The sequence below is a fragment of the Mastigoproctus giganteus genome, chromosome 12 (assembly GCF_048544385.1).
Source record: "Mastigoproctus giganteus isolate SK-2022 chromosome 12, ASM4854438v1, whole genome shotgun sequence".
In the NCBI taxonomy this organism is placed as follows: Eukaryota; Metazoa; Arthropoda; class Arachnida; order Uropygi; family Thelyphonidae; genus Mastigoproctus; species Mastigoproctus giganteus.
Window position 1 is genome coordinate 22,067,782 of NC_143586.1, and position 15,035 is coordinate 22,082,816.

At 35.2% G+C, this 15,035-nt stretch overlaps 1 protein-coding gene across 1 annotated transcript in view; it reads right to left on the bottom strand.

The window, feature by feature from the left end:
• The window catches only part of LOC150076771 (BAI1-associated protein 3-like), a 350,663-nt gene that overhangs the window by 172,506 nt on the left and 163,122 nt on the right, over positions 1–15,035 (bottom strand). Inside the window, exons 9-11 of the mRNA XM_090386647.1 lie at positions 2,769–2,846; positions 2,031–2,118; positions 228–434 (exon numbers count right to left, since the gene is read on the bottom strand). Of these exons, the coding sequence (XP_090242773.1) occupies positions 228–434; positions 2,031–2,118; positions 2,769–2,846 (373 nt within the window). The remainder of the gene's footprint in view (positions 1–227; positions 435–2,030; positions 2,119–2,768; positions 2,847–15,035) is intronic.

A 15,035-nucleotide genomic window follows, 5' to 3' on the forward strand; every position in this document is an offset into this window, starting at 1 on the left:
CTGATATTTCTATATGCATGCTTAATTGCTTAATATATTATTTTACTTTGATGTTCTAATTTAATTTCGGTTTACTCCACTGTCCTCTGGTTTCAGTAAAAACTGAAATTTCAACTTTCTAAGTATTATTTAAATTTACATTTAAAAAATTTTACATTTCAGATGTTATTAAGAATTAGTAATTTAGACTGCCAAATTTTTAGAAATTCATGCATACAACACTATACCTGATGCTGTGACAATTCATGTTCTATAAATATCCACAGCAATTCTTGATGTTCAACCACCTCTTTCCAGTTGTCTTCATCAACTTCCATTCCACGATCTTCTCTTGTTCCAAGATTTAACTTTAATCTTATCTGTCCCTGAACACTGGATCTTTCAGTTCTCCCCTCTAGTGCAAACCACTTATCAGTACCACAAGAAGGAATATCCTACAAAGCATATAACTTTTTATATATAATAAATTACATAACACAAAAGTCAATTATAAATTATTTTTAGAAAGTACATACAAGGAATACCTTTGGACAGCACACATTTCATCTAATTTCATTTTATTTAATATAAATTAAAATTAACACATCTAATAGCACTTACAACCATTAATAAATTTATTTCATTACCAAACAGAGCAATATATGCTCTATTACAAGAGTATATACAGGTCTACTAGTGTCATGCCTATATAAGCATGTGGTCATGGGCTGCTGTGTAGGATGAAAAAGTTGGGATATCTCAAGGAAAAAGCTGCATATTTTTATTTAATATGAGCTAACAAAAGTCTGAAGTATAACAGTTGTTCAGAAATTCTTCAGGTCACTGATGAGTTTTGGATCTAGACCTTTCCAAATGAGTGAAAGCAATGAAACCACACCACCACAGAGGAAAACATTATTAATGATAGTTATAATTAATAGATGAATATACAGTTAGGAACAATGCTTAAAATGGGTTAGAATACCATTTTCACTGTTAAATTTTCAAAAAAAAGAGGATGTAGTAAATTGCCAGAAAAAGGCAAGGCATAATATGCTTATAATAAAGCAATCATTTTAGTTGTTGTCAAAATGAATAATTATTTTACTTTTTATAAGGTTGGGTAAGTAAACTGATCCAACTGATTTTCTACTTATTCTAATAGCACAAGAAAAAAACAAAAATTACAGCTCTGACAGAAGAAGATTTTAGAAATTCCATCACCAAAAGCTGACCTCTCCAAACAAGTGACAGACAGACAGTGATGTATCAAGTCAACTACAGTATCATAAAAGCCACTAATAAGTATTATAAAATATCTAATAATTACCTGACCATGAAATATGTGTTAAACTATCTGAAAAGCTTGACTTTTAACTTTATCAGGTCAGTATGATGTCACCATAAGGGAGGTTTGAGTTCCTATGATCTTGTGCTTGAATACCAGGTATTTTATTTAATTTGTTTGTTTTCTTATCAGTAGATAACATTGCTAGCTTTGTATTTAATTTTGGAATTTATTTTTAGAATTAAATTTTTATTTATTGGTGGCAAACTCAAACTTTAATTCAAATATAAAGTTTAAGATTTAAGCAGTTAAGATTAGCAATGCTGATTTTTCTGATGTAACAACACTGCACCTGGTATTCTTTGTATATTAAGGTAGATTTTTGCTTTCATGAGATTCTGCAGTCTACAGGCATATGGAACAATTCCATTTTATCCCCCTCCCCTAAGTTGACACTTGTGATGGCATTTGATCTTTACAGTGGGCAGGATGTTCAATAGGAATCCACTCATTATGCTCTGGGCAATCTTTGTATTGGAAATTTTGTATTTTTTATCAAAATCATTGTGGTGTCCAGTTGATTTTGCTTGTACTAGAGGGTTCCCCATGCTGTCAATAACATTACTCTCTAACATTACTCATGTACAGAGATAATGGGTGATCCCTGCCACTGTTAAGAGGGGTCACAACAGTGACCCCTCTTAACAGTGAATTAAGCATTGATAAAATGGAATAAAATTTAGAAAAAAAGATTTAAACATACATCAAGAGGAATATTTACACATCCTAAGAAATCATCAATATTTTCTCCAGTGCTTGCTCTTGCTGATTGAGCTATCTGTTTAAAGTACCTGAAAATAAGTAAAAATTTTAGCCATTACTTTCTAAAGACAAATTGAGTTTCCTCTTTTTGACAATTAAAATAATAATAAGAGGAAACAATGTTTCCTTAAAACCTAGAAATTCAGAGTAAGCCAATTAAAAAATTATGGATTTTTATAAAAATAAATATTCCTTCTCAAATTCTGTTACTGTTATTTACTATTCATTGTTTTCTTAAAACTAAAACAATAGCATAATGTTCATTAAGTTAAGTTTTGTATTAAAAATATTTTTGTGCCTCTTCAGATCTCATATAAACTAAGACATTCTTCGAAGTTCTTCTCTATTACTTCATTTAAGTAAAATACAAGGATGATTTATGTACTGTGTAAATTTAGAGGTAATAAATTTAGCTTCAGAAATAATACTTTAATAGTGGTATATAATTTCTACTCTGATACTTATTTTGTTATATAAGAGTTAGCAATCATCCAAAAATTTTAAACCACACATAAACAGACATAAAACATATTTTCCACTCTATTCATTCAATGTATAATTAATGTAATATGCCAAAATTTCCCTTTGCTCGAAAGTGGTCAAAAATGTCTTAAAATATGTTTTTAGCAATAAAAAAGAACTAATTCTATAAAAATTAATAGAAATTATATGAAATTACCTTCCTAAGCCTTTCAGGCTGGAAACTTCATTCAGTTTCCTTGCTGCATCAAAAACTGATGACTCATCATCATGGTCCCTAAATTAAAAAAATTGAGATTTTAGAGTAAATGCAATATAGATTGGCTAAACTACCAACATACATACATTTCGATTTTTGAATAGAAATTTTAATTTCAATGAAACAAAATTTTTATTAATTCTTCTCAAAAAAAAAAACAAAAAAAAAACATTAAAATAAAAACATGAAAGTATTAGTTCCTTCCCTTTTCAAGGCTCATTTCAAATTTGCGTTCTGTTAGGCACACAAAATTTCAGAACACATTCTAATTTTTTTCTGTTTGTGTTATGTATTGAAATAATGAAATATTTATAAATATACACATACACACAATATATAAATATACATATTATGTATATACACTAATGAGCCAAAACATTACGACCACCTACCTAATATGATGTTGGTCCTCCACGTGCAGCCAAAATAGCTCGTACCTGGTGAGGCATGGATGCTACAAGATTTCTAAATGTGTCTTGTGGTAATACGTAACCAGCAGATCCTTTAACTCCTGTAAGGTCCGTGGTTGAGACGCCGCAGATCGTAGTTGCTGTTCCAACACAAACCACAGATGCTCGATGGGATTCATATCTGAGGACTTTTGGAGGCCAGGGCAATATCTGGAAGTCTTCCTCATGTTCCGCGAACCAGTCTCAAACTATCTGGGCGGTGTGGCATGGTGCATTATCCTGCTGAAAGACGGCACCTCCAGAGGGGAAGACTGTTGCCACGAAAGGGTGAACCTGGTCAGCAATGATGTTTAAGTAGGTGGTAGACATCAGAGTGCCCGGCACATGGATGACTGAACCCAGGGTATCCCAGCAGAACATCGCCCAAAGCATGACACCGCCACCAGCAGCTTTTTTTCATCCCACGGTGCATACAGATGCCGTCACTTCTCTAGGTAAACGATGCACACGTACCCGGCTGTCCACATGGTGCAACAGACAAATGTGATTCATTGGACCAGACAACTTTCTTCCAATCACTCAAGGTCCAGTTTTGATGCTCGCATGCCCATTGTAGGTGCTGTCACAAGTGGAGCATGGTTAGCATGGGCACTCAGAGCAGCCCCATTTTCAGCAGGGTTTGATGTACCGTGTATTGTGATGCATTACTTCCATCACCAGCATTCCAATTACTGGTAAGTTGCACCACAGTTGCCCTTCTGTTGCCACGTACCATCCGGGAGAGCCTTCGCTCACCTCGAGCATCGATGAGCCGTAGTTGTCCAACACCTTACCGGCGGTTCATGGATTTTCACTCCTTGGACCACTTTCGGTAGGTACTAACCAAGGCTGACTATGAGCACCTCACCAGCCATGCTGTTTCGGATATGTGCTCTGACCCAGTTGTCTGGCTATTACAATTTGGTCTTTGTCAAACTTGCTTAAGTTCGCTGCCTTTCACATCTGAAGAACAAGAGTAACACTGATTAATGGGACTCAGTATCAGGTGTCATGTCCCGACCGACCTGCACACATGCCGTAGTTCACCTGGTTCCTTTGATTTGCATAACGACTCGCTGGTCATAATGTTTTGGCTCATCAGTGTGTGTATATATATATATATATATATATATATTTATATATATATATTTATTAGCATTAGCATTAGAATTAGCATTAGTAGAGGCATATGATGCAAGAAAGCAAGCTTATCCAGCATCAGCCAAAAAAAAAAAAAAAAACACACCACTCCCATTTCACCCCTCCGTTCGCTCAAAATACCTGTCCAGCTGAGCCTTAAATTTGTTTAGGCTATCAACTTCAACAACAAGTGATGGAAGTCGGTTCCACCAACCAACCACCCGCTGGCCAAAGGCAAATTTCCGCACATCTATCCGACATCCGTCCTTCCTCAATTTGAATTTATGCCCTCTGAGCTGATTATTCTGAGCAAGATGAAGAATCCCATTGGCATTGAGCATGCTCAAACCATTCAAAGCCTTATACACCTCTATCAGATAACCTCGCCGGTGCCTAGTCTCCAGACTCTGTAATTTGCAAAACTTAAGCCTTTCTTCATAAGAGCAACCCTTTGTTCCATTCACTAATCTTGTTGCCCTTCCCTGTACCCGTTCCAGCAGCTCTATATCCTTCTTGAAATGAGGCCTCCAGACCTGTATACAGTACTCAAGATGTGGCCTAACCATTGCCTTATACAAGGGAATAATCACCTCCTTATCCCTGCTAGAAAAATTCCTGTATATCATTGACAAGACACCATGAGCTACTCTTGCAGCTCGTCTGCACTGCTCAGAGAACTTCATATCTGCCTGCACAATTACCCCCCAGGTCCTTTTCATTCTCCACCACTGTCAGTGTAGTACCGCAGAGTTGATACGTTGCTCTGGGGTTACTGTTTCCCATATGTAGTACATATATATATACATATATGTATATATATATATATATATATACATATATGTATATATATATATATATATATATAATCTTATAAATTAGAATAAAGTTATATAATAAAATAAAGTAATGCCAGCAGTACGGCAAGACAAGAGCGAAAAAACAAAATTAAACTTAAATTCAAAAAAACAGGGAGGGAAGAGAAATGTAACAAGAGTAAAAATATTGCAGCGAAAACTCTAAATTAATTTAGAAAATCTAAATATACGAATAATCATTCTTTGAAATTTAAAAGCCAATTAAATGAAATTTAGCGGTGCCCCCTCTGATGGGCACCAGGTCCAAATTTATGTGAAATATCACCAAACAGAGATTTAAACTACTACAACAAAACCAAACAAAACAAAAATAAACAAAAATAGACTGACCATTATGCCCCATCTCAACAGAGGACCACTGTTGAGATGGGGCATAATGGTCAGTCTATTTTTGTTTATTTTTGTTTTGTTTGGTTTTGTTGTAGTAGTTTAAATCTCTGTTTGGTGATATTTCACATAAATTTGGACCTGGTGCCCATCAGAGGGGGCACCGCTAAATTTCATTTAATTGGCTTTTAAATTTCAAAGAATGATTATTCGTATATTTAGATTTTCTAAATTAATTTAGAGTTTTCGCTGCAATATTTTTACTCTTGTTACATTTCTCTTCCCTCCCTGTTTTTTTGAATTTAAGTTTAATTTTGTTTTTTCGCTCTTGTCTTGCCGTACTGCTGGCATTACTTTATTTTATTATATAACTTTATTCTAATTTATAAGATTATATTTCAAGCATCATGTAGAGGATTATGCGTTTTGCTGCCCCTGATGTGTGCTGTACCCTCCTTTTTATTTTTATTATGTAATATTCCTTTTCTAACATTATTTAAATCTAATTATATATATATATATATATATATATCCTAGTATGTGAAAGTGAAATATAAATATTATAATAAATATAAATTGTAAAATTAAATTATTTTGTTTTATTTTGTTTTATTCCCATACCGTTTTATTCCCATTTGTTTTATTCCCATACCGTTAATTACGGTAGTTACATTGAAAGGGTTAGCCCTAGAAAAAGTCCTCTTCAATGTAACCTATTGCCATAATTAACTTTTTAATGTATCGATTTTTATATATTTTGTAATATATTGCTTAATGCATAGCATATATTTTTTCCTGGTCACGTTAGGTACCTATCTTGGTTATTGGTTTAACTGACAAGCCAATATATTATTTATATTATATTATTATACTACCACCTAATTCATTTACCTATATATATATATATATATATATACATATATATATATATATATATATATATATATATATATATATATATATTTATTATTTCAATATATATATATGTAGAATACATACATACATATATATATGGAAACACCTATCATGCAATTGCTAAATGAAAATGGTTGCAAAAAAGTTGCATGGCACCTGCCAGGTGCTTTTTGTGTAGTTACTCTAGTGAAAATCATAAATTCCATTTCAAGAATTACGCCAATAAAATTGTCTCTATAGCTAGGAAAGAAGAGAATGTTTCAATCATTAACCTTCAATCAACAATTTTTGAAGGAAGATTCTATTTCGTGGGAGGCCTGTCATGTGGGACCAGCTACAGTCCCACATGACAATAACTTTCCACATCACCTGTTCATCCCCCTAGTTTTCCTTGAATTTATTCAGACTACCCACTTCCACAACACCAGATGGAAATTTGTTCCACCAATCAACTACCTACTGGCCGAAGGCAAACTTCTGCACATCTACCCTGCAACCATCCTTCCTCAATTTGAATTTATGCTCCCTTGTGCATGTAGTCTGAGCAAGAGGACGGATGCTATCAGTACTGATCCTACTCAATCCATTCAAAGCATTAAACAATTCAATCAGATCTCCATGCAGATACCTAGTCACCAGATGTTGCAATATGCAGAACTGAAGCATTTGGCTGATGCATCATTTGCCACTACTAATACTAATACTTTTTGATAAGACCACACTTTTGTTCCCCTCACTAAACTTGTTTCTTTTCTCTTCTCGGAATCAGTTTCAAAAAGATCCACATCCAAAAAAATGTGACTTGCAGACCTGTATGCAGTACTCAAAATGTGGACTAATCATTGCCATATACAATGAGATAATCAACTTCTTATCCTTGTTGGAAAAATTCCTGTATATCATTAACAAAACCCCATGAGCTGTCCTAGCAGCCTATCTGCATTTTTTTACTCTCCACTATGCTGAGTGTTGCATCACAGAGTTAGTATGTTAATCTAGGATTACTGCTACATATTTGTATGAAGTAACTTGCATTTGTCATTGTTCAATTACCACTTCTCAGTCTATTTGCCTAATTTTTCTAGATCTTGTTACACTAGTATACCATGATTACTGTCATCAACCACCCTGCCAATCTTTGTGCCATCTGAAAACTTAGATATTAAGCATGATATGCCATCACCAATATCATTTAATAGATACAGAAAACAACAATGGGCTCAGTGCTAAACACTGGGGAACTCCACAAATAATAGTAGTCCAAGAAGAGCAGTGCCCATTCATAGCCACTGTCTTCTTCCACACAACCATTCCTTTATCTATGCAGTAACTTGTCCTTCATGCCATACTGCTCCAATCTATACAGCAGTCTCATGTGGAAGATTGTAAAAGGCTTCTCTGAAATCTAAGTATATGATGTTAAAATTATTTTTTGCATCCAGTTCCTTTGTTACTGCATCACAGTATCAGATTGGTCAGATAAGATTGCCCCTAAACAAATCCATACATTGACTGCAGAATTACAGCTTTCCTGTAATTTCTTTTCTTTAACACATTTGCTGCCTTTATGCATATATGTATAAAATAGCACTTGGAGAGATGTGCTGAAATGCATAACTGCATTCAAAATGCACTCAAACACTGTGCCATAATCCATATCAAATGGTCATTCTTATGTGGTCAACTACAAAGTGCAAACATAGAGGCATGTGAAATTAACAGCTACTCGGTACTGGCATGCTGGCTGAATGCTTTGCAGTAATGCTTGGCTTTTGTTTATAGACTAGCACAGCTTTATTTGTTCTCTGCTTGTGTTTATGTTAGTTCATATACATGAATAAACTTTTTTAAGTTTTAGATTTGTTCTGATTTACAGCTCAGCACAAACGAAGTGTTCACTTTTGGAAAATTAAAAGTTTGGAAATTCCAAACTTTTAATTTTCTTGAATGTTGATTTTTTTTTTTTTTTTTTTTTTTCAATATTCTGAAAATTATAGCACATTGAACAGGTTCTCTCAAATTTAGGTGGTAGAAAATGTGTTAACCAGTGACTGATTACATAATTTTTCCTGGAACAAGAGAACAGAAATCAAGCTAACAGGTCTGTAATTACTCATGTTACTTTTTTATTCCCCTTACATGAATTTCAGATACATCTGCATATCTTCAGTCCACAGAAACCTCCCCTAAATCCAAGGATGCTCTCATATGTTCATATGACAGTATCCTTGGATTCAGGGGAGGTTCCTGTGACCTGGAGATGGCTAAAGGTTTGTCTGTCTCTTTTTCTGCCTCTATTAATATAACTGGATAGATCCCATCCACTCCATTGCTTTTTTTTTTTATTTTTACATTTAACTTCAACAATTTCTCTTCCACTTTCCTCTCAGTTATCACAATATCATTCAGCACCCTGTTGGAATTTGATATATTTCTTGTACACCTAAAAATTCCTCATGTGCGAATGTAGATGCAAAATACCTATTCAGCATGTCAGCAACCTGAGCAGAATCATCAAGTTAAACCATTCATGTCTAGTGGACCAATGTGATTCATCCCCTTCCTTCTAGTGTTTACATAAGTAAAGAAGTTTTTGCTGCTTTTCTTTTTATTCTTTTTCAGAGACCTTTCACAACCTTAGCTTGCTTAACCTCCTTTGTGATTTGATAGCAGACTAGTTTATATCTACCATAGGCTTCTCTATCACCTAATAATTTATATGAATTTTTCTTCTCTAACACAAGTCTCATCAGTTCATCTGATATCCATTTAGGTTCATCTGAAATCCAATTAGGTTTTAAATTATTAAGTGATAGAGAAGTAGATATAAACTAGTCTGTTATCAGGTCACAAAGGAGGTTAGTCTTGAACAGTATTTCTTAGTTTGTATAAAAAGCCAGTAGTTTCTATGATTACTTCTCTGAATTCTTCCCATTTAGTATTTTCTGTCGGTAATACTATTAATTGGTCCCACTGAATGGGTTTTAAGAATTATTGAGACCACTGTAGTCACCTTTATGAAAGTAAAAACCCTTTTCCTTTGTCAGTGAAAATAGTTACATCTTTAATTAAATCCCAAATCAATACACCATGATCACTGTCACCTAGTGGTTCCTTTAATCACAGATTTTTAATGCATGAAGAGTCACTGCTGATAATCAGATTGAGTATTGCATTCTCTCTTTGCCTCTCTAACATGCTGATGTAGAAAACAATCATCCAACAAATTCATAAAAGTCTGTCTGATTGACCAACCCTCAAGGCTTGGTGAATATTTGGAAAGTTAAAATCCCCATTATAAGACATTATGATTTACTAGCCCACTCTCTATATGTCTGTATGGTAATTCACTATATCCATCAGACTTCTTTGACCTATAACACACTCCTAATCTCATTTTTGTTTTTTCAGTGTTTATGTTATACCAAACTGACTCAACTTTGCAGTGGCTGCCCATGTCATCTGGATGCACTACCTTAGAGTTTACATGCTTCTTTAAACAATCATCATTATTTTCAAATTTAATTTAATATGATACAGTGGAACATCATTAATTCAGACTAATAGTAAGATGGGATAGTCCAAATTTGCAAAGATTCCAAATTATAGAATATAATTACATAAAAATATTTTCAAGTCACAGTTCATAATAAAAGCAATTTATTCAAAATCCAGCAGCTTATATTAATTTAGATGGTATCAGGTCACAAATATGATTGAAAAGAAAAAAAATTTATGAAAATGTTTATATTTAGTATAAAATGAAATGCAATGAGTTTATATCCAACAGATCATAATATATTTCAACAACAAACTCTAATCATGTGAATAAAGTAATAATCATAATGCCTTTCTTGATGATATCTGAAGTGTTCTGTTGCATAAGTGGTCATGTATTGCTGTTTCAGACACTGTTCTTTGTTTCCTCTTAGAGCATAGAGATTGTTTTCAAATTTTAGCATTAGCATTAGCAGAGGCATATGATGCAAGAAAGCAAGCTTATTCAGCATCAGCCAAAAAAAAAAAAAAACCCACTCCCATTTCACCCCTCCGTTCGTTCGAAATACCTGTCCAGTTGAGCTTTAAATTTGTTTAGGCTATCAACTTCAACAACAAGTGATGGAAGTCGGTTCCACCAACCAACCACCCGCTGGCCAAAGGCAAATTTCCGTACATCTATCCGACATCCGTCCTTCCTCAATTTGAATTTATGCCCTCTGAGGTGATTATTCTGAGAAAGATGAAGAATCCCATTGGCATTGAGCATGCTCAAACCATTCAAAGCCTTATACACCTCTATCAGATCACCTCGCCGGTGCCTAGTCTCCAAACTCTGTAATTTGCAAAACTTAAGCCTTTCTTCGTAAGAGCAACCCTTTGTTCCATTTACTAATCTTGTTGCCCTTCTCTGTACCCGTTCCAGCAGCTCTACATCCTTCTTGAAATGAGGCCTCCAGACCTGTATACAGTACTCAAGATGTGGCCTTACCATTGCCTTATACAAGGGAATAATCACCTCCTTATCCCTGCTAGAAAAATTCCTGTATATCATTGACAAGACACCATGAGCTACTCTTGCAGCTCGTCTGCACTGCTCAGAGAACTTCATATCTGCCTGCACAATTACCCCCAGGTCCTTTTCATTCTCCACCACTGTCAGTGTAGTACCGCAGAGTTGATACGTTGCTCTGGGGTTACTGTTTCCCATATGCAGCACTTTACATTTGTCGATGTTAAACCTCATTTGCCACCTCTCAGCCCATCTGTTCAACCTTTCCAGATCCTGTTGCAGCAGCATAGCGTCAGTATTGTCCTTAACGACCCTGCCAACCTTTGTATCATCTGCAAACTTGGACATTAAACTTGATATCCCATCATCAATATCATTCATAAACACCGAAAACAACAACGGACCCAACACTGAACCTTGAGGAACTCCACTAATAACATTAGTCCACGTTGAGCAGTGTCCATTGATTACCACTCTCTGTCTTCTGCCACTCAACCATCCCCTTATCCATAGCAGCAATTTGCCTCCAATGCCACACTGCTCCAATTTGTGCAGCAGTCTTCCATGTGCAACAGTATCAAAAGCCTTTCTAAGATCCAAATATATAATATCAAAGTTATTCCCTGCATCCAGTTCTTTTGTGACTACATCATAGTATCCAATCAAATTGGTCAGGCAAGACCTGCCCTTAACAAAACCATGCTGCGTCTGAGCTATAACTGAATTCTTGTCTAGATGATCCTGCAGTGCTTCTTTAACCAGTGCCTCCATTAATTTACCTGGAACAGAAGTTAAACTAACAGGTCTATAATTACTTGTGTCAGCCTTTGATCCTCCTTTGTGAATTGGGGTTACATTTGCACATCTCCAGTCTATGGGTACCTCCCCTGAGTCCAAAGAAGCTCTCATAATTATGGCTAGGGGTTTGCATACTTCCTTTGCTGCCTCCTTTAATATAACTGGATAGATCCCATCCACCCCAGGTGCCTTTTTTATGTTTATCCTCAACAATCTCTCCTCCACTTTCCTCTCAGTTATTACAAAATCATCCAGCTCACTGCCAATGTTTACTTTACCTACATCATTCTCCTTCCTGAATAACTCCTCATGCGTGAATGTAGATGCAAAATACTCGTTTAGATTGTTAGCCACCTGAGCAGGATCCTCAACTGTTGAACCATCAATATCCAGTGGACCAATCTGATTCATCCCTTTCCTTTTCGAGTTCAAGTATGTAAAGAACTCTTTTCTGCTTTTCTTTGCATCCTTTGCCAAGGATTTTTCATAGTCTGCCTTTGCCTGCCTAATCTCCTTTGTGACTTGGTTACAGACCAACTTATATCTATCATAGGCTTCCATGTCACCCATTAATTTGTATGTATCCCATGCATTTTTCTTCTCTGCTACATGTCTCATTAGTTCATCTGACAACCATTTAGGCCTAAACCTTGAACAATATTTCTTAGTTGGTATGTAAAGCCTGGTAGCCTCCAAGATTAGTTCCTTGAATGCTTCCCATTTTGAGTTTGCTGTTGGTAACATCATCAGTTGGTCCCACTGTATAGAATTTAAATACTGTCTCAGACCATCATAGTCGCCTTTACGAAAACAAAAACCCTTCCCTTTACCTCTGATGGTAGTTACCTCCTTGAGTAAATCCCACTTCAACACACTGTGATCACTGCCACCTAGTGGTTCATTTATCTGCAGGTTCTTAATGCATGAAGAATCACTACTGATAATCAGATCAAGAGTATTGCTCCCTCTTGTTGCCTCACGAACATGCTGATGTAGAAAACAATCATCCAATAAATCCACAAAAGCCTTGCTAGTGTGCGAGTGACCAACCCACAAATTCCAGTCAATATCTGGGAAATTAAAGTCCCCCATTATAAGACTCTCTGATTTACTGGCCCACTCTATTTCCCTGTACAATATCTTATTATACTCATCAGAGTCATTAGGCCTATAGCACACTCCTACTCTCAATTTTGATTTCCCTATGCTTATGTCACACCAAACTGACTCGACACTGCCCTGTCCATCGATGTCGACTGGCTTCACTTCCTTGGACTTTATGTGTTTCTTAATTAATAGCATTAGTAAATTGATAAGAGGAGTTTACCTCAATATAGTACGTGGAACACTTCCGTATGATACCCTCCAGAAATTAAAACGAAAAAATCGACAACTTACCGGTACATTAAAGTAAAATATAAATAATTAAAGTGAAATATAAATAATTAAATAATCAATTTAACACAATTCAAAATCAATTCAAAACAATTAAAATTCAAATTAACGCAATTAAAAGAATCTAACGAAAATATTCAAAACGATTTTCCTTCCTGAAGCTGACAATGCTTTTCGACCGACTGTCGTGATCACAGGAATGAAAATTATCGAATCAGGCTAAACCTGCAACTTAAATAGTGATTATGTGTCTTCGCGCATGCGCGTAAAGGTCCACGCATCGGAGATCAAATATGGCCGCCGAACATTAACAGAATTCTCGTGTAATTTAATTTCAACGGTTTCTGCAATTAATAGTCGCGTATAATTACGTTGAACGTTAAGTATTTTGGCCTCGTTAAATAAAAAAGTATGTTTTTCGTTAATGGCATGAAAGGCTAATTCTGACGCTGCTGAACGAGAAGCACGAACAGAGGCTTCGTGTTGATTTACACGGATATTAAGAGAAAACCGCGTGGAACCCTGATAAGACGAGTCGCAATCACCGCAAGAAATGTTGTATACTAGATCATTAATTTGTGTTGCGAACGCCGAAAGAACCGAGCGATTGTTCAGTATAGTGTGTAACTTCCGTATAGGCCTAGCTATAATTTTAAATTCGGTATCTTTAAAGAATCTGTTGAGCTGTTTGTGCCACTGTTCAACATATGGGACAGAAATAAAGTATTTTTTGATATTACTATTGTTGATTGGTGCAGTATTTTGTATCCTATCCTTAGCTTGTACCCTAATTCGATTTATTGTGTTAATGGGATAACCCCTGTTCAAGAATCTGCTAGTTAATATTTGTATTTCTGAGTCTAAAGCAGAATCCGTCGTTGAATATTTATAGGCATTTAGAAATTGATTAAAGATAATCGATCTTTTGTAGGTGAACGGGTGGTAGCTATTATAATGTAGAAGCATACCGGTGTTTGTGGGTTTTCGATAGATGCTAAATTGTATTTTGTTCGAGTCCCGGGTAAGCGTGAAATTTAGAAAGTTTAATGACTTAGTATCCGTATCTTCCCTTTCCAATGTAAATTTGAGTCTAGAATGAATATTGTTAAACGAATGTAAAATATCTTGGATAGTACTACTATCGGTAATAACTAGAACATCGTCTAAATACCTCCCATAGTATGTGATACGGGGACGAAAAGGTGTCAAATGTATCTGCTCAATCGTTGAGAGATAGATCTCTGACATTAAGCCACTCAGGCTCAAACCCATTGGTAATCCAAAAATTTGTTTGTACACCTTGTCTCGAAAGGTGATGTAGTTAGCCTCAACTAATAGTTTAATTAAGTGAAAAATCTCCTTTATAGGCAGCTTCGTATAATTAATCGGTGTCGAGTTTTTATTTAACATATCCCAAATAATATCTAATGTGTATTCAACGTTTACATTCGTATATAATGATGTAACATCTAATGAGAATAAATTGTCATTGTCGCCGAGTTTACAGTCCTTAAGATTATTAAATAATGTATCGTAATTCTTAATCCCAAATTGTATAACCTGTCTAAAAGGTTTTATAATGTTATATACATGTGTGGCTAAGGCTGAAAATGCCGAGTTCCTGTAGGAAACAATAGGTCGAATCGGAAATCCAGGCTTGTGTAATTTTACCTGACCAAAAAGTGCAGGAATATTGTATGTTCTGGACTTCAATTCCTTCAACTGAACCATAGTAATGTAGTCGTTTTTACGATATGTGGTTAACGTTTTATTGTATTGATTTACCAAATTGGTAAAC